Source organism: Thalassophryne amazonica, chromosome 8 (assembly GCF_902500255.1).
Source record: "Thalassophryne amazonica chromosome 8, fThaAma1.1, whole genome shotgun sequence".
NCBI classification, from domain to species: domain Eukaryota; kingdom Metazoa; phylum Chordata; class Actinopteri; order Batrachoidiformes; family Batrachoididae; genus Thalassophryne; species Thalassophryne amazonica.
The window spans coordinates 73594661-73615302 of NC_047110.1; the positions used below are offsets into that span (position 1 = coordinate 73594661).

Below are 20642 nucleotides of genomic sequence, written 5' to 3' on the forward strand. Positions count from 1 at the left end.
GCAGACTTTTAATGAGCCTTTCATTGGATTCAGGTGTGCTGGAGCAGGGAGACAACTAAGAGTGTCAGGAATGTGGCTCTCAAGGACCGAACTTGGCCACCCCTGCTATAAGCAGTATAAGCAGTTGCTAAATCCCCTTTCACACTGGGCTTGTGTAGAGTTGCATTGCGCTGCGTAGCTAGTACAAGGAATGCAGTGTTGCCAAAGTAACTTTGAAAAGTTACTTCATTAGTTACTTTATACAGTTATATTTTACAGTTACTTTATACAGTTACTTCATTAGTAGCTGTGGACAAATTGTCGGCAGCTGCTGAATGTAATTAATAAAGTAACTAATAATCTGACTTGGTTATTTTTAAGCTTTAGATTGCTCAAGCTTAAGAGTAACCAAGTTAGATTACCATTTACCTTATTAGTTACATTACTTATTAGTTGCAAGTTTTCGGCAGCTTCTAATAAAGTAATTACTTTATTAAAGCTGCTAATGGAGTAACTGCATAAAGTAATTGTATAAAGCAACTAAAAAAGTAACTTTTTAAAGTTACTTTGACAACACTGCAGGAATGGCTGCATAAGTTGCGCGCAGGGAGAGAGAGAGAGGAAAAAAACTGCACGCATTGGGGAGAAGCTTGGCTCCATGATGTTGTTACAGACTGCCTGGACACGCAGATGGATTTGATACACTGGAAAAAGTCAGAATACATTATTTCCAGGAGTTAATGGACTTTATGCAATGTGCCGCAATCTTGAAAAAACTTGGAGGTGAAAAAAGCTGCAGAGCTGTAGCCGGTGATGGCGTGCGCAATCCATCCATGAGGAGTGGACGTGGGCATGTTCTCTCACTGGCGATCGGTCTGTAAGCAGGAGTTAATGGACTTTATTTAACATGCCATAATCGTGAGAGAATTTGGAAGTGAAAGAAAGCTGTAGAGCTGCAGCTTCAGTCACGCACGCTATCCGTCACAGGGTGTGCTTGTTTTGTTTTGTTTTTTCACAGGGGCATCTCAAAAATTGCGTAAGAGCACATGTACCGTTTTGAGGATGGAGTGCATTTCTGCATTTCCAAGAAAGTGTCTATATATTGAGTTTGTGTGTGTGTGTGTGTGGGGGGGGGGGGTGGAGCATTAAAAATCTTGCTTCAGGCGCCAAACTGGTTACAACCGACCCTGTTACCAAGTGAAACTGGATTACATTTGTAGCAATAATAAAATCAAAACCAGTTTTAGTTCAATTGTGTTTTTCTTTGTTCTTTCAGAGGACGGCCAGAATATGTGTGTGGCAGTCTTTCCAGTCATAAGAATGTGGCTTCAGCAGATTGTTCTACCCCGCAGTGAGATTTTTCAGCCCATATGCTCCTTCATAGCCATGACAGTTGCCAATAACCGTAAGAAGCAGGATCTGTGCTCATTGTGTGATATATATACACTGTATTCCCACATCTGAGGGACGAGGGCCGAGCCCACCCCCCTCCGGAAATGAAATTATTAATTAATTAATAAATTATGAATTCATTATTCATTAATTATTACTTTGAGGGGAGTTCAGACGGATCTTTCCTGCTGCCTGGATGTTTGTTTGCCGTTTTGAATGTGAGAGAGTGTGACACAGAGACAACACGTTGCATTTCTGGACCCAGCACTGAGAAAACTGACTTCACATGTTGACAGTCAGCAACAGACCGGATGTTCCACTGTTTTCAGTGAGAGGCTGATGGCAATTTATGTATTTTTTTATTTATCTTAACAAGCAGGAAACACAGACAGCAACAGCACGTCATCTTTTTTTTTTTTTTTTTGCTGCACTAGACATTAGTTGACATGGAACACATTTGACAAAAGGAGAGAGGGGGGAAAAAAATAGACACAGACAGGTGATTTATTCTTTATGTGTGAGGAAATCAGACATTTTATTGAACTGGGCGGTCCGACAAACATAATATTTGGACGAGCTTGTGCAAACGCCCACCCCCACTTCAAGCAGAATTTTGCACGGAACACCCAGAGCACTCAGATGCGCGAATATGGTATATATATTTTTTAAACATCTAAAATGACAACAAAACCAATTATTCTGTATTTATTTTTGCAGCCTGTGCCCAAGAAGGTTTTTCTGCCTCAGGCGGTTTGGAAGCTCTCACCCTTACCCTGGTTCATCGAGCTGCTGAGGCAGCAACAAGTCTGTTGTCTTGCCAACTATCTGTCACTTTATCGAAGACCCTTTCAGCTTGTATCACTGACAACTGTATGTCTTTCAGACATATTTACATGTTCTTCTGCTGATGTCAAGATTCCAAATTTTAATCTTTTTCTAAATCTGTTCTTTAAAGCTGTGCTGGCTTCAAGTTTAGCTCAGTACGGTGTGGTTTCTCAGCTCTTCTCCTTGCTGGCTAGCCCAAACCTGGACTCCGAGGACAGGATCTCAGTTTTACTCACCCTGGGCCACTGCACTGAGGCCTCTGGTGAGACTGCACAGGAGTATACTGCTGTATATTTTCTATTGCTGATGAAGTGATTAATTTCCACATTAAGGCCCTATTCTGACAGTTGACAGTGCAGCGTCTAAAGGGCATGACACAAATGCACTTGAGGCATGTCCAACTTCACTTTGCTAGTTACATGCATGTAATCTGAGAGCAAAGTAAGGTGCAGTGTGTAAAGGGGATGTATGTAGTCTCTTAAGTAAGCATGGGTATATTTTTCACAGCGGCGTGGTGGCATAGTGGTTAGCACTGTTACCTCACAGCAAGAAAGTCGGGGGATTGCTGCCCACCTGAAGTCTTTCGGTGTTGAGTTTGCAAGTTCTCCCTGTGTTTGTGTGGGTTTCCTCTGGGTGCTCCACCTTCCTCCCCTCGTCCAAAGACACGCCTATTAGGTGAATTGGAAACTAAATTTACTGTAGGTCTGCATGAGGGTGTGAATGCGTTTGTTTGTCTGTATGTGGCCCTGCGATAGACTGGCATCCTGTCCCTCACACTCTATGACTGCTGGGATAGGGTCCAGCCCCCTCCCTCCGACCTTTAATTAGAGTAAGCAGGTATAGAAAATGGATGTATTTTTTGTATGACATGACATGACTTAAATCAATCAGAAAATTTTCACAATTTTAAGAGTTGTGTGTGCCTAAGCTAGGCGCACCGCTGTTAGATGGCAGACTGAAATGAGAGGTTTTCTGGTGGGAAAATGCACCTGCACGTAAAGCGTCATCGCATACAGCAAATCGTGAACAGGCACGGCATCCCCTACAGCCCCCTGAGGTGAAACATTTTAGGAATTCATTCTGGCAAATCCTTCTCAAACCACCCAAGCTACTACATATTCCATCAGGGCCGTCCTGTGTCCAGACCAGTCTTTGCGTTCCCTGCCTGTGAACCTGGGGAGGAAGGAAAGTGTATCAATGTTTTTTTTTTTCACTTTTGATAATGTGTGTGCTTCTTACCCTGTGTGCTGCTGTACAGTACTGCTGGAACCCCAATTTCCCTGAGGGAGTCTCCCCAAGGGATCAGTAAAGTTCTGTCTAATCTAATCTAAAATATGCAAGACCAACACACACATGGGTACACATACATTTGCTCTTTTAACAATATGTGTTCTGGGTCCACAAATGACAAATATGTTGGTTGGAAACTAGATGTAACACTTTGCGGTTGGTGTAAGACTTTAGGGCCCTGTCCCACTGGCGTTTAGGAGGATTTGCGTATGGATTGCGTACAAAATTGGCTCATATTCGCCAAACATCCGCAATATCCGTGTAACATGCCTGTATGAGTCGGCCGTCATCCGAACACGCCCGTGATCATCCACAGAGGCACACATGTCCGCAGCCAGGATTTTTGAGCTGTTCAAAAATCTGAATGCGGATGACATCCGCCTTACATACTCCATATATACTCAATTCATACACAATACATACTCACTCTATGCGCTGTGTATCTGCCGTTAACCACTGATATCCACAACTGACGGGGATTTGCGGCTTGGCAGCAGACTGGGACAGTGTGTAAAACAGATATATATCGTGCCCATCATGTCCACATCACAAACTAAAATATGTTGTAGCGAATGCATACAAATTGGCCACGAATAAAGCATTTTTATTACATCTGCTTTGCAGCTGATTTGCGGACAATCTGTGAATGCATAACAAACACATCACGTAAACCCAAAGTATTATATGTGGCAGAAAGCGACATACCTGCCAGTCAGTGCCGGTCTGGCTGTGTAGATCCACAAAGACGTAATAGCTGCTGCAATCCAGGACTTTTATTTAACACCAACAAAAGGAAGAGTTGCTGTTTACCCACAACTCACTCAAAAAAAAAAAAAAACACCATCTCACACCCGAGCGGCTTCCCCCCCTCTCGCTCCCCAAACTCATGAACAGTTAACCCTCGCATGACAACATGAACGTTAACTCTGTGATCAACTTGTCCAAGTCCAGCAAATGCTCCAGAGGCTGTATTGTTGGTGTGAATAGTGATGCCGACAGCCCGAGTGAGCTTATTTTATGACCGCAACGCAGATGCCGTGCACGTGCAACACGTGCGCGATGCATTCATAATACACCTGTAATACTGCCGTGATAATCTCAATGTGTTGGATCAGTTTCCTCAATACATGCGTTATATAACCGTGATTGTTCATCATATATTCGCTATATATTATTAATATATCCATAATTCATACTGGGACATTTGTCATTTTTGGCCATTTTTGTTGCGGACGACAACGAACGCCGCAATTTGTATACTCAATTCATGTGCAATTAATCCTCTCCCCAGTGGGACAGGGCCCTTAATTCAGAGTAACTTCAACAGTTGTCTCTCATGAAGTCTTCATGATGTTTCTTCATTGAGGGATTCTTTACCAGTACTTGTATTTCTGCAGAGGAGCATCAGTCTCAGTTATTGCAGTGTGGAGGCTTGCCCATCATCATCACTCTACTCACCGAGGACAAGACTGAGGAGGTTAGAAAAGCTGCAACATTCATACTGCAGACCTGCAAACAGGCCAGTAAGTCAAAATGCCGTTTTCACAGTGATCTGTACATTTCACAACCACTTTATCTTAATACTGTGGTATACACACTACTTTAAAGGCCAAATACTTTAAGCTCTTCCAGCTGGCAGAGGAGGGTTGAAGTTTCTTGATTGCATCTGTCTGTTTGCCTGCACATACTACATCTTAAGAAGTGGTGAATGAATTTTGACAAAACATTAGCATAGAGAAGACCCTTTTGGTCGTCATTTGGAAATTTCTCAAAATATTTTGGTATTAACATGGGAGAAGTTTTCTCTTAACATGTTTGAAAATTCCACATTATAATTAACTTGCCTTGTGACACCACAAAGACCAGTAATCTCCGAGAGCTGCTGTGTGTTGAGTTTCCTTCAGAGGAGGATTTTCTGAAAAAAGAAGACCTGAAATTTCAGCTACAATTACAAGTACATCTGCGATGTAAGCCTATATTGGATGTTTTGCTGAAAGAAAATCCTTCTCTGCTCCACCTCATCATGAAGCTTTATAACTGGTGATACAAAATTCAAACATGCACTATACACAATTTCTCTAATAACAAAGGCCTATAACTTCTTTTGGGTTGTCTGGTGGTGGCTTTCCTCACTCGTCTCCTTCTTGCACAGTCACTCAGTTTTTGAGAACTGTCTACTCCTCACAGATTTAACATAGAGTGCCATACTGTTTGCAGTGGTAGGCACAGATAACCAAAAAATTAACTTCGATAACAGATAATCAGATAACTGAAAAGTTATCTTCAATAAAGATAAAACAATAAACCACCCAAAAATGTATCAGAAGTTACAGATAACCGATAAATTCCAGTATTACCTCTGACACATCTACAACTAGTAGTAGAACAAATTTAATAGCTTATAATAATATTTAAAACAACAGCAGACCCCAACAATGAGACTACACTTTTCTTTCAACATTTGGCCCCTGCTGGAAGCTCTTGTTTACTACAGAGCTCTCAGCACAGAGGCACCCCGAGAGCAGCCATAAAGCCAACTCTCTATCAATTACGACACTCCGGTCAGGCGCAGGTCTTGAAAAATAAAGGCATGCTGACTTATGGTTTTGATTATAAATAACATTAATACCGATAGAATAACTCCTTTAATGTCAATTATGTCATTTGTACAAAGTTAAAATATAACATATATCTTTTAATGTTGAATAATGTGTTGTGTGGGCCGCCAGAAGAGGAGGTACTGCTGGCCCACCACCAGAGGGCGCCCTGTCTGGAGTGCGGGCTCCAGGCACCAGAGGGCGCAGCAGCCAGGGTGACAGCTGTCACGCATCACCCGCAACAGCTGTTACCAATCATCTGATCGGCAGGAGTACATCAGCAGGACGACGTCTCCACCTCTTTGCCGAGATATCGTTTCTACCGAGAAGGTAACGTACTCTGCTAGCTGATTAACAGTGATCTTTGTAACTTGTGCATTACTTTGAGAGAACTTCCCAACGAGAGGTGGAGGTAGCTTACCTGTCGTTCGGATTCCTGGGTGCGAACGCGCCCTCTTTTAACTGTTCTTTATTCCTCGCCAGCAGTACCAAGTCCGACACACGGAGGCAGTGGCCACCTGGGAGTTCGGGACTTGGCGGCTCCAGTATTCCCGGGGTCTGGTGGCGGAAGAAACCGTGTGGTTCCGGTTCTACTTTGGAGAGGTGTCTCCTATCTTCGAGCCTGCCCACACGACACCTGTGTGAATTTGACTTTGTCCCTTTATTGTGATCTGTTGTCCTTGTTGTGCGTATTCACAACAGTAAAGTGTGTTATTTGACCTATTCCATTGTCCGTTCATTTGCGCCCCCTGTTGTGGGTCCGTGTACTTACACTTTCCCAACAGGATATCTCGGCCAACATCATGGATCCCGAGGGGCGTCAACCGGCTGTTGAACGGCCAATGGAAGAGCAGGGCGCACAGGCGTCTGCAGGAGGAATGGTCGGTGAGTTGCAGCGAATCCTCACCGCTTTTACGGCTCGGTTGGATCTAATGACCGAGCAGAACGTCCTCCTTAACCGCAGGGTGGAGGCTCTCGCCGCGCAGGTGGAGGTGCGCCCTCAGGGCGCTGCTGCGGCTCTCCCTCCTGTCGATCCTGTGCGCAACAGTGACATTCCACAGGTCGTTCAACGCCCCCTCCCACCTTCCCCTGAAGCATACATAAGCCCTCCAGAGCCGTACGGGGGTTGTGTGGAGACGTGTGCGGACTTTCTTATGCAGTGTTCGCTCGTCTTCGCACAACGTCCCGTCATGTACGCGACTGATGCTAGTAAGATAGCTTATGTAATTAATCTGCTTCGCGGCAAGGCACGCGCTTGGGCTACAGCGCTCTGGGAGCAAAATTCACGGCTTCTTCTGACATATGATGGGTTTGTGAGGGAGTTCAGAACAGTGTTCGATCACCCAAATAGAGGAGAGACCGCTTCAGCCGTGCTGCTATCAATGAGACAGGGGCGCCGGAGCGCAGCTGTTTATGCAGTCGACTTCCGCATCGCGGCTGCGAGGTCCGGCTGGAATAACACTGCCCTCCGCGCCGCCTTCGTAAACGGACTGTCGTTGGTCCTGAAGGAGCTCCTGGTGGCCAAGGACGAACTGCGGGATTTAGACGGGCTTATTGATCTCGTTATATGATTAGACAATCGGTTAGAAGAACGCCATCGGGAACGAGACGAAGGGCGTGGCCGGGCACGCGCCGTCCCTCTCCCTTCCGGTTCCGACCGAGTTCCGCCCTCCCCACGCTCCACGGCCTCTACGCTCCGTGTGGTGACAGCTCCCCCTGCTGATGAAGCTATGGACACGAGCAGGGCCAAATTTAGGGCACCAGATAGACAGAGGAGGCTGGCCCGCGGAGCGTGCTTTGTTTGTGGCTCAGTAGAGCATCAAGTAAGGGACTGCCCCGAGCGGTTAAAACACCAACACCCGCCCCTAGACACTGGGTTAGGGGTGGCCCAAAACATTCACGTGGGACATACCCATATTGCCACACGACTCCCAGTGACAATCCTTTATGAGGATTTAACCCTGAAGGCCCCAGCACTGGTGGACACGGGCTCTGAAGGGAATCTGTTAGACAGCAGATGGGCCAGGGAGATAGGGCTCCCTCTGGTGGCGCTTACCTCGCCTGTGCAGGTGCGGGCACTAGATGGCTCCCTACTCCCACCAATCACACATAAGACACCACCAGTAACTCTGGTGGTGTCAGGAAATCACCGGGAGGAGATCGAGTTTTTTGTAACTCCTACTACCTCCCGTGTGATTTTAGGGTTCCCCTGGATGTTAAAACACAATCCCCGGATCGATTGGCCGTCCGGGGTAGTGGCTCAGTGGAGCGAGACCTGCCATCGGGTATGTTTAGGTTCCTCGGTTCCTCCCGGTTCCCAGTCTAAGGAGGAGGTCAGAGTCCCGCCCAATCTGGGGACGGTGCCGGTGGAGTACCATGACCTTGTAGATGTGTTCAGTAAGGATCTGGCGCTCACCCTTCCCCTCCACCGTCCGTACGATTGTGCCATTGATTTGGTTCCAGGCGGTGAGTTCCCGTCCAGCAGGCTGTACAACCTCTCACGACCTGAGCGCGAATCAATGGAGACCTACATCCGGGACTCTTTAGCCGCCGGGTTGATCCGGAATTCCACCTCCCCGATGGGTGCAGCTTTCTTTTTTTGTGGGTAAAAAAGACGGCGGACTTCGTCCATGCATTGATTATAGGGGACTGAACGAAATCACGGTTCGTAATCGATACCCGTTGCCCCTATTGGATTCAATGTTCACGCCCCTGCATGGAGCCCGAATATTCACTAAGCTAGATCTTAGAAATGCGTATCACCTGGTTCGGATCCGGAAGGGAGACGAGTGGAAGACGGCATTTAACACCCCCTTAGGTCACTTTGAGTACCTGGTCATGCCGTTTGGCCTCACAAACGCCCCCGCGACGTTCCAAGCTTTGGTTAATGATGTCTTGCGGGATTTCCTGCACCGATTCGTCTTCGTATATCTAGACGATATACTCATCTTTTCTCCGGATCCTGAGACTCATGTCCGGCATGTACGTCAGGTCCTGCAGCGGTTGTTGGAGAACCGGCTGTTTGTGAAGGGCGAGAAGTGTGAATTCCACCGCACATCTTTGTCCTTCCTGGGGTTTATCATCTCCCCCAACTCCGTCGCTCCTGATCCGGCCAAGGTTGCGGCGGTGAGAGACTGGCCCCAACCCACTAGCCGTAGGAAGCTGCAACAGTTCCTCGGCTTTGCTAATTTCTACAGGAGGTTCATTAAGGGCTACAGTCAGGTAGTTAGCCCCCTGACAGCCCTGACCTCACCAAAAGTCCCCTTCACCTGGTCGGATCGTTGCGATGCCGCGTTCAAGGAGTTGAAACGGCGCTTCTCGTCTGCACCCGTTCTGGTGCAGCCCGATCCTAGTCGCCAGTTAGTGGTTGAAGTGGACGCCTCGGACTCAGGGATAGGAGCTGTGCTTTCCCAGAGCGGGAAGACCGATAAGGTCCTTCACCCGTGTGCCTACTTTTCCCGCAGGTTGACCCCGGCCGAACGGAATTATGACGTCGGCAATCGAGAACTCCTTGCGGTGAAAGAGGCTCTTGAAGAGTGGAGACATCTGTTGGAGGGAACGTCCGTGCCATTCACGGTTTTCACTGACCACCGGAACCTGGAGTATATCAGGACCGCCAAGCGGCTGAACCCCAGGCAAGCCCGCTGGTCACTGTTCTTCGGCCGTTTTGACTTCCGGATCACCTACCGTCCCGGGACCAAAAACCAGAGATCGGATGCCTTGTCCCGGGTACATGAAGATGAAGTCAAAACAGAGTTGTTGGATCCACCGGAACCCATCATCCCGGAGTCTACTATCGTGGCCACCCTCACCTGGGACGTAGAGAGAACCGTCCGGGAGGCCCTGGCACGAAGCCCGGAACTGGGCCGAAGAACAGACTCTACGTCCCACCAGAAGCTAGGGCTGCAGTCCTGGACTTCTGTCACGGCTCTAAGCTCTCCTGTCATCCAGGGGTGCGAAGAACCGTGGCAGTTGTCCGGCAGCGCTTCTGGTGGGCGTCCCTAGAGGCCGACGTCCGGGATTATATCCAGGCCTGCACCACCTGCGCCAGGGGCAAGGCTGACCATCGCAGGGCTTCGGGACTGCTCCAGCCGCTGCCCGTGCCCCATCGCCCCTGGTCCCACATCGGCCTGGATTTTGTCACGGGCCTCCCGCCGTCCCAGGGCAACACCACCATTCTCACGATAGTGGACCGATTCTCCAAGGCGGCCCACTTTGTGGCCCTCCCGAAGCTCCCGACGGCCCAGGAGACAGCGGACCTCCTGGTTCACCACGTCATCCGGCTGCATGGGATCCCAACAGACATCGTCTCCGATCGCGGTCCCCAGTTCTCCTCGCACGTCTGGAGGAGCTTCTGCCGGGAACTGGGGGCCACGGTGAGTCTCTCATCCGGGTATCATCCCCAGACCAACGGGCAAGCAGAACGGGCCAATCAGGAGATGGAGCAGGCCCTGCGTTGCGTGACAGCCGCGCACTCGGCGGCCTGGAGTACCCATCTGGCCTGGATCGAGTATGCCCATAACAGCCAGGTGTCGTCAGCCACCGGCCTCTCCCCTTTCGAGGTATGTCTGGGGTACCAACCTCCTTTGTTTCCGGTGGTTGAGGGAGAGGTCGGTGTGCCCTCGGTCCAGGCCCACCTACGGAAGTGCCGTCAGGTGTGGCGTGCCGCCCGTTCTGCCTTCCTGAGGGCCTGGATGAGGACGAAGGCCCATGCAGACCGTCGGCGGACCCCGGCCCCTACGTACCGGCCAGGGCAGGCAGTGTGGTTGTCTACCAAGGACATACCCCTTCAAGTGGACTCCCCTAAACTGCAGGACCGGTATATCGGTCCGTTCAAAATCATCAAGGTCATCAGTCCAGCCGCAGTGAGGTTTCAGCTTCCGGCCTCACTGCGGATCAATCCCGTTTTTCACGTGTCCCGGATCAAGCCCCATCACACCTCACCCCTCTGTACTCCCGGTCCGGCACCACCTCCTGCCCGGATCATCGATGGCGAGCCGGCTTGGACTGTGCGCCGGCTCTTAGATGTCCGTAGGATGGGCCGGGGCTTCCAGTATTTGGTGGACTGGGAGGGGTACGGACCTGAAGAACGCTCCTGGGTGAAGAGGAGCTTCATCCTGGACCCGGCCCTCCTGGCCGATTTCTACCGCCGCCACCCGGACAAGCCTGGTCGGGCGCCAGGAGGCGCCCGTTGAGGGGGGGGGTCCTGTTGTGTGGGCCGCCAGAAGAGGAGGTACTGCTGGCCCACCACCAGAGGGCGCCCTGTCTGGAGTGCGGGCTCCAGGCACCAGAGGGCGCAGCCGCCTCACAGGAGCAGCCAGGGTGACAGCTGTCACGCATCACCCGCAACAGCTGTTACCAATCATCTGATCGGCAGGAGTACATCAGCAGGACGACGTCTCCACCTCTTTGCCGAGATATCGTTTCTACCGAGAAGGTAACATACTCTGCTAGCTGATTAACAGTGATCTTTTTAACTTGTGCATTACTCTGAGAGAACTTCCCAACGAGAGGTGGAGGTAGCTTACCTGTCGTTCGGATTCCTGGGTGCGAACGCGCCCTCTTTTAACTGTTCTTTATTCCTCGCCAGCAGTACCAGGTCCGACACGCGGAGGCAGTGGCCACCTGGGAGTTCGGGACTTGGCGGCTCCAGTATTCCCGGGGTCTGGTGGCGGAGGAAACCGTGTGGTTCCGGTTCTACTTTGGAGAGGTGTCTCCTATCTTCGAGCCTGCCCACACGACACCTGTGTGAATTTGACTTTGTCCCTTTATTGTGATCTGTTGTCCTTGTTGTGCGTATTCACAACAGTAAAGTGTGTTATTTGACCTATTCCATTGTCCGTTCATTTGCGCCCCCTGTTGTGGGTCCGTGTACTTACACTTTCCCAACATAATGCACTAATTCTGAGGTTTTGTAACAAACAGACAGATCGCAAAGGATTCTGGGTAAAAGTGCCTCTGCTAAACACTGGCTGAGTCTCTCTTTTTGGAGCGAGGCGGAGGGGAAGGCGAAGGGCTACAAATCCCTCCGTTTGGAGGGGTAGGAGGAGCTTACTGCTGTCTCTGAAAAAACAAACATGGTGCCAAAAGAGCCGCATAAATGAAGCGGATTTCATTACAAATTACGCTGTTTAGAAAGTTATAACTTGCCAAAAAAACTTTACAGGCAGTTGTCTATGACAGCAGCGTGTATGCTGCTGGATGCATGTTGCATATGTTGTCATTCTGAAGAATATTGTAACGTCGCTCGTGCGCTGCGTTATAATGCACATACACACGAACGCTACGATAAGACACTTTTATATCTCACAACGGAGAAAATCATGATAAAGTGTAAGCACGTTAATTTGTATGTTCATAAATCTTTGGATAATATCAATCCCTGCTGTTGGATTTCAAGGTCTGTAACGTGTGTGTATTTTGTAAACAAACGGAGCCCTGAACACACTCATCTAATAAGCTTTCAGGCAGAAAATGAAAAGTTTCATCAATGGGAATAAGTTGGAAAATATATACACACACATGTATATGTGTAACACATAACCTGACGTCCTAATAGACTGATATTATTTGTCAAGGAAATTTCTAAAGGAAATAAGGCTGGATGCAAAAAATGGGAGAATTTGAAAAAGAAATAAGGTTGTAATTCCATTAAAAAAGTGAAACTTGTATAATGTATACATTCATTGCACACACAAAAAAGCCATTTGCAAAGCCAAAAAGTTGATTTGACAATCATCTGACATAACCGGGGCCAAAATAAATAGAACACTGCTATCTACTGGTTCCCACATGCTTAGTGAACACTACTGACCAGTAGATGGCAGTAGAGGCCTTGAAAACAAAATTCCAGATACAGTAATCCCTGTCTGCTACATTTAAAATGCGTGGAATTTAACAAACGCAAATAAAACCAACATCTATAAACGCAGAGAATATATTCAAGAGAGTTTTAGGCACTAGAGTTTAATGCTGTTGTCCGTGGAGCCTGAACAGAGTGTCTGAAATGCATTTGTCCTGTCGTGATGTACTGAGATTACATCATCCTACCCAAAATGCATTGCGGGTCACAGGATGTGCTCACAAAACCTTAAAAATTAGCACATTACTTTAAAACTAAAACATATATCTGATATTTTCAGTTAATAAAACTTCAGACATGACAGTAATTTTAAATAACTTGTCCAAAATTTGAACCATAAGTTAAAAATGCATGCCTCTGGATGACTTAGGTGATATCGACAGCCTGTTGGTATGGTGTTAAAGGAAATGTTTTTTTTTCTTTTGCGGCTGTTTCTCCTTGGTCTGCAGAGGATTGAGATGCTTTTTATGTAAGTGGCTCTCTTCTGTTTGCAAAGGTTATAGCTGTGCGTCTGTTACAACACTTTTAACAGGTGAGTGCTAAACTAATTTTAAAGATGTTTGTCGCTGTTCACCTTTGTTTATCGGTTTAAAAGTTATCGGACAAAGATTAATCGGAAGATAATTGGTCCAATAATGGTTTTTAAAGTTATCTAAAAAGATAATCCAATAAAGAAAACATTATCTTCGATAATTATCTGTTATCGGATTATCGGAAGTGTGCCCACCACTGACTGTTTGTATTTCTTCATAACTGATGTAAATAAAGTCCAAGACGTATTCAGTGACTTGGAAATGTTCATGTATACATCCCCTGACTTGTTTGAAGAAAACTGGCAATAAAACTGATTATTTACAGGTGTTACATGGAAGGGGCCCATTACTTATGCAACCCATCATCTTGGCTTTTATATTTGTATTAATTTATATCAAGTCATAGAGATTTGTGTTGAGTTTGTGTTTAAGGAATAAAAATTTATACATTTTTATATTGAGAAGTGTGATTTACACTTTGTATTTGAAAAAGGAAAAATAAATTAAACTGTGTGAAATACCAAAGGGTCCAGTACTTTTGGAGGGCACTGTAGAAAGAAACCAAAACAAATAAGTACAGAAATTAAGTTGTGTAATAATGTGAAATGACACAAGGAAATTATTGAACACGTGAAGAAAGGGAGGTGCAAAAAGGCATGGAAAGCCAAGACACCAACTAAAATCTAAATAATTAGAAAGCAATCCTGATCCTTGTCAGTGCAAATTAATATTAGCTGATGCAGTCCCAACTGGTGGCCTATAAAAAGGTGTCTCATTACCAAGGTGTCACACAAGAAACACCTTGTGATGGGTAAAACGAAAGAGCTCTCTCAAGATCTTCACAACCTTAGTGTTGCAAAACATACTGATGGCATTGGTTACAGAAAGATTTCTAAACTTATGAACGTTCCAGTGAGGACTGTGGGGCCATAATCCAGAAGTGGAAAGAACATTGTTTCACCATAAAGCGGCAATGACCAGGTGCTCCTCACGTGATTTCTGACAGAGGAGTGATAACAGTTATCAGAAGAGTTGTTAAAGAGCCAAGGACCACTTGCAGGGAGCAACGAAACTGCACTCAACCGCCATGGCCTGTATCCACACTCACCAGGCAAGACTCCATATCTGAAAAAAAGCATGTTGAAGCTATTTAAAGTTTGCTGCACAACATTTAGACAAGCCTGTGAAATAATGGGAGAATATAGTCAGGTCTGATGAGACTAAATTTGAACTCTTTGGATGCCATAATACACAGCATAAATAGTACTGCACATCACCCCAAAAACACCATACCAACAGTGAAGTTTGGAGGTGGGGACATCATGGTGTGGGGCAGTTTTTCTGCATATGTAACCAGCAAACTTCATATAATTGAAGAAAAGATCAATGGACAAATATATGGAGACATTCTTGATAAAAATCTACCAGGATGATGAAGATGAAACAAGGGTGGACTTCTCATCAATACATCCAGACACACAGTCAAGGAAACTCTTAAGTGGTTTCAGAGAATGAAAATAAAGCTGCCTGAATGGCCCAGCCAACCACCTGATGTTATGACCTTGAGGTCATATTTAGTATTTTTGAGACGTGTGGGTTTGTTTAACCTCCCCACCTAGGTGAGGCGCTATGCATTTTGTGTGCTGTGTGTTTCCTTTTTTTTTTTTCAGGTGAGCTTGTACAGATGGCACCAGCTGATTGGTCCAGCAGTGATGCTCCAGCTTTATAAGGAAGGCTGAAACCAACACTCAGGGTTCCACCTTCTCTTTGCTCCCAACAGATATTGTGTGTGTCTGAGGGCACTTTTTTTCTTTTCTTTTTTTTTTGGTCTACTTTTGTACATTTTGTAACCATTTAGTTTTGTAAACCAGTCCAACACTTTTGTTAGTAGGGGTGAGAAGCCATTTTATTTTGACACTGTTTTCTACTATGGTTTGTGGTTGTTTTGTTTGAGCACTTGATAAGAGCGGGGGTTTTGGAAGATGTTTTTTTTTCTTATTTTGGCCTTTTTTTCCACCCTGAAGTTTTTATTTAAGAAAGATAACTTTATGTTTTGGACTGCAGACCTTGTGGTTAGTCATCCTCAGGGCTGGAAGGAGGAGGTGTCGCTCTTTTGTTGTGCCGCGGGTTACCCTTAGGCCCGGGTGTAACACCTGACTTGAATCCAGTATAAAATTGTAGAAGTTTGTAGAAGAGGTCCACGTAACCTTCAAGATTTGACTGTGTGGAAAAATGGGCCACAATCACACTTCAGCAATGCATGCCACTAGTTTCTCCATACAGGAGGCTTCTTGAAGCTGTCATTACCAACAAAGGCTTTTGTATGAAGTATTAAATTTCAGTAAGCATATTCAATATTCATTTTTTTTCCTGTACCATTCCTTTTCATTACACATAACTTAATTTCTGTACTTCTTTGTTTTGGTTTGTTTGCATGTATGGATTATTTGGGTTGTTACTGACATCTGGTGAAAATTTCATGTCGGTAGCACCTTTAGAAATATATTTACTGAGAAAAATGGTGACATGTTCAGTACCTATTTTACCTGCTGTACATAGACGCTTCTGAACAACGAGAAGAATATAATACCAGTTAACATTTTTATTATATAAATGACACATTTTAAAGTTAACCCACTTTAGTTCTCCATACAATTACATGTGATACTCTGTTGAGGTTGAGAACAGGTAGTGTTACTGAAATGAGAATTGTACCTCAAACCATCTAAACTGTAAGCAGGCACCAATCAGTCAGAAAACAGTTTCTCTGCTGATGCACTAGATGCTGGTATTCACATTGGTATGGGATCTTTGTGTTGTCAGTACAGCAGTGGGTCATAAAATCATGACAGTTCCTTAAGCTCTCAGAAACGAGCTTGATGTCCTCCGTAGTGGGTTGCGCCCCTCCCCACACACACACACACACACACACCCTCGGGGGCTATTACCATCTTTGTGTGGCTCTTGTGTGAACTCCAGGGTTTATTGTGGAATTGTTTGGGACACTGTTTGTGGTGGTGAATGTCAAGTTGTCCTAATAATTTGTTGTCACCTGTGAAGCGATGTCCTTAGGCGTACCTGGCCTGGTAGAAACACAAGACACTTTAACACGCATAGAAGAATACAGGAGCTCAGCCAGAGAGCTGCTGCAGAGGGTTCAGCTGCTGGAGAAAAAACAGACAAAGGTCAGACATGCATTCACACACATCACCCCAGTATGTTAGTTACACGGCAACTGATGATGTGCGCTGGATCTCATATTCAGGAGGCCAATGATGAGATGGAAGACATACACCAAATGGATTCAGTGGAAAAGCTACATCGGCCGTCTGTGACCCCAGTCCAGCCTTTGTTCCCAGTTTCTGTTCACCCTGATGCCACAAATAAGGAGGGACAGCCAAAGCAAGTAGATGTGCATAAGGTGAAGATAAGCAGGGATTATGAAGAGTAGTAGCACTTGTGGTAAATTGTGGCTGGGAACAATGTTAGTGCAGTGTAGCTTGGAGATTTTGGGTAGAGGTACCTGCAGACATCCTGTGCCTTTTTGTGTCTCTCAGGAAAAGGTCAGGTATTCTCCAGTGGCCCCAGCTGAACCTAAGGTTCTTGGGCAAGAACCTGTCATGGCTGCTTCACGAAGTTCTCTGTGCAAATGCACAAGGGTCGCCTCATCCTCCCATTTACGTCCATTAGAGGGAGACAGAGAGCTGCATGCTGCTGACAGGCCAGTCGAGTCCTCAGCTCCATTAAACTAAAACTAAATGATGTTGTTGATGTCTTACTGGTTTTCTTTACGTTTAGTCAGTTGTTCAAGGCCCCTGCCCCAGCGATGAACAGTGTACCAAAGAAGATTAAATGTGCTGATGAAAAAGGTAAACCGTGTGCAGTACATTCAGTACATTTCTTTTGGAATTCATGTGTTGAGTTTGTTTTGGAGTTCCATCTTTTTCTGCCCAGTGCCATCAGTTCCTGTCTATCTTCAATTGTGTGTTTCTGTTCAGAGTTGCTGGACCGTGAGATAAGTAAGGTGGGGATACCAGCTGTCGATGAAAATTCAGCTTCACATACCAGATGTTCAGGTAGAATTTTTTCGGCTGTACTCAATCAGATTTTTTTTTTTTTTTTTTTTACAGCTTTAAATCCTGAATTATTTTAAAGATTGTTATAGAGTTCATGCAGAATTTATGTTTTAATTTTTTATAAACATGTTTTAAATTAATTATGTTGTCCTCTACATAGTTTATTTTATTGACGTGGGCTCAGGGAATCAGTGCTGTCATCAGTGTGAAAGATTATCTTAGAGGTTTTTAATACCTGCAACAAACAAAGAAAGTGTGAAGTTGGGGTGTATGTACATGTCATTTCTTAGTTTTTCATTTTTAATAATCTTGCAGAAATTAAAAAAAAAAAACTTCATGTCATTATGGGGTGTTGTGAATTGAATTGGGGGGGGGGGGGGAATTTCCTGCATTGTAGAATAAGGCTGTAACATAACAAAATGTGGAAAAAGTCAAGCGTTGTGAATACTTTCTAGATGCACTGTAAACCAAACTTGGGGTCTTGCTGCTAATTCCTTGTCATGTTCTTTCTCTCCTTTAAGCTTGTGTCGTTCCATTTGAGGAGGTGACCAGTCGCACATTCTCATTTCTCCAAAGCTCCTGCCACAACAGCTGTGACATGCACAGAGTTCTCCAGGAGGCCACGGCTCGCTTCAGGACTCGACACTACAGCCTTATGTTCAGGAGAGGGAACCGAGACAGCACCACGGATCAGACAGACCCACAGTCCGAGAGGGATTTAATGGCAGAGTCACAGCAAAGGCAGGAACACTGGAGTGGTAGGACAGTATTTGGATTTACAGTAAATTGTGCAGTTCGTGTAGATTTTTAATCTTAAATTAGTCTATAATTATGCATTTGGAAGATAATATGGTCAATTCATCTTCTATATTTCATGCTTTTCTCTGGTGCTGACTGAATAAAAGAGAACGTTTTGGACAGAAAATATGCATGATGCAAGTTGTTGCATCAAATTTGAAATCATTTTGTGCTGATGATTTCAGTGTACTGGCTTGAATATAATTTTTTTTTTCTTTTTATAAACTGGAACTACATCTGAGAAATTATGGGGTTGTCTTATCATGGACTAGACCTTTACGTCATATACGTACATACACACACAAGACCAGGCAAAAAGTCATAGTGTGAGGTATAACGTACACTTATGGTGCTGAAAATTCCTTCTCTGCATTTTAACACCACAGTCAGTGTAAATCATTCACAAATAACACAATAAATCACAATTAATTGCCATTATTTACATTTCTTCCAGGGATCCTTGTGCTTCTTTTTCCATGTCAAATCAATTTTATTTATATAGCACCAAATCACAACAGTTGCCCCAAGGCGCTTTATATGGCAAGGCAAAAGCCATACAATAATTACAGAAAAACCCCAATGATCAAAACCACCCCCTATGAGCAAGCACCTGGTGACAGTGGGAAGGAAATCTCCCTTTTAACAGGAAGAAACCTCCAGCAGAACCAGTCTTCTGCTGGGACTGGTTGGGGCTGAGGGGAGAGAATCAGGAAAAAGACATGCTGTGGAAGAGAGCAGAGATCAATTACCAATGATTAAAAGGAGATTGGTGCATACAGAGCAAAAAGAGAAAGAAACAGTGCATCATGGGAAACCCCCCAGCAGTCTAAGTCTATAGCAGCATAACTAAGGGATGGTTCAGGGTCACCTGATCCAGCCCTAACTATAAGCTTTTTCAAAAAGGAAAGTTTTAAGCTTAATCTTAAAAGTAGAGAGGGTGTCTGTCTCCCTAATCTGAATTAGGAGCTGGTTCCACAAGAGAGGAGCCTGAAAGCTGAAGGCTCTGCCTCCCATTCTACTCTTACAAACCCTAGGAACTACAAGTAAGCCTGCAGTCTGAGAGCGAAGCGCTCTATTGGGGTGATATGGTACTATGAGGTCCCTAAGATAAGATGGGACCTGATTATTCAAAACTATGTCAGAGTGAATTTCTCCCCTTGACGGTGGCTGCTGACACCCCTGCAATTTGATTCAACAATCTTGCCCATTATTTTTGTTGCTCAGATTGTATCAGGAGAGATTTTAGTTTAAGAAGAGCATCAGATTTACACCATGTCGTATGCGGTGTATGTTTGCCTTCCACCTTTATCATCTGCAGAAGCCCAGATTGGCACCAATTATTTATTATTCTGCTTGATAAAATCATGCCTGTTTTTCTCTCTTGCTCTCAATATGCTTTTATTGACATTATTTTCAAATAAAAGCATTAAAAGTAAACAAAAAAGATGTCTTCAGGAAGTGTTTTCAAAAAATGTCTTGAAGGGGGTGGTGGTGGTTAGTCCTCTTACATTTGCTCTGTACATGTTGCTCTAATACTCCTACTGAAAGCTCACATATTATCACTTAATTGCTGTTCAACGTGTGATTTGTGTTGCGCTGTAACAGATGTCTGTCTGACCCCCATACGCAAAGAATCAGGGAAAGCCAGCAGTCCACAACCACCGCTGCTCTGGAAGAAGCACAAAAGTAAGTCACATGCTAAGTGAGGTTTTATACAGCCGTGTAACATGAGCATATCAGCAGGGAGCAGGGATATAATCAATCACAGAGCTAGCTATTGCAATTCTGTCCCATATCAAAACACAAGTGCAGAAAGCTGAATATATGTAAAATTCCTGTGTAGAGGTGTCATTTATCTATGCCTTGCTCATCTGTCATAGGTTTTACTTTGACTCCACTGAAAAAAGGAGCTAAACCAGAAACACTCGTGTCTTTTAACAAGGCTGGTATGTTTAATACATTACCATAAACCACATAATTTATTGTTGCTATTTATTCATACAAATTCATCAGCACTTACTCAACCACTCCCGCTCTCAGGTCTTGGCTTGACTCCTGTGAAAAAGCTTCACCTCCCTGAAGGTACGACCTGTTGGATCCACGCCTCAGACAGGATATGCGCTGTACAGTAATACTGTATGTGTGTGTGCTGTGAGCCTGTGGGGGCGCTGTTCTGCTGAGAGCGTTCTTGGCAGCAGATGAGTAAAGCAGCAGAAAGAATGTTGAAATGCAGCCAGTGTTTGACAGTCTCAGGGCAGACGCTGGTTCAGTGCAGCACAGCTGGATTAAT

General features: G+C 45.3%; 1 protein-coding gene across 1 annotated transcript in view; it reads left to right on the forward strand.

Moving 5' to 3' along the window:
• terb1 (telomere repeat binding bouquet formation protein 1) overlaps window positions 1-20642 on the forward strand; it is a 48036-nt gene that overhangs the window by 6279 nt on the left and 21115 nt on the right. The window contains exons 7-19 of the mRNA XM_034175498.1: window positions 1256-1384; window positions 2089-2241; window positions 2327-2458; window positions 4884-5009; window positions 16539-16663; window positions 16744-16899; window positions 17036-17199; window positions 17277-17347; window positions 17477-17554; window positions 18076-18312; window positions 19958-20038; window positions 20233-20298; window positions 20393-20434. Coding sequence (XP_034031389.1) covers window positions 1256-1384; window positions 2089-2241; window positions 2327-2458; window positions 4884-5009; window positions 16539-16663; window positions 16744-16899; window positions 17036-17199; window positions 17277-17347; window positions 17477-17554; window positions 18076-18312; window positions 19958-20038; window positions 20233-20298; window positions 20393-20434 — 1560 coding nt within the window. The remainder of the gene's footprint in view (window positions 1-1255; window positions 1385-2088; window positions 2242-2326; window positions 2459-4883; window positions 5010-16538; window positions 16664-16743; window positions 16900-17035; window positions 17200-17276; window positions 17348-17476; window positions 17555-18075; window positions 18313-19957; window positions 20039-20232; window positions 20299-20392; window positions 20435-20642) is intronic.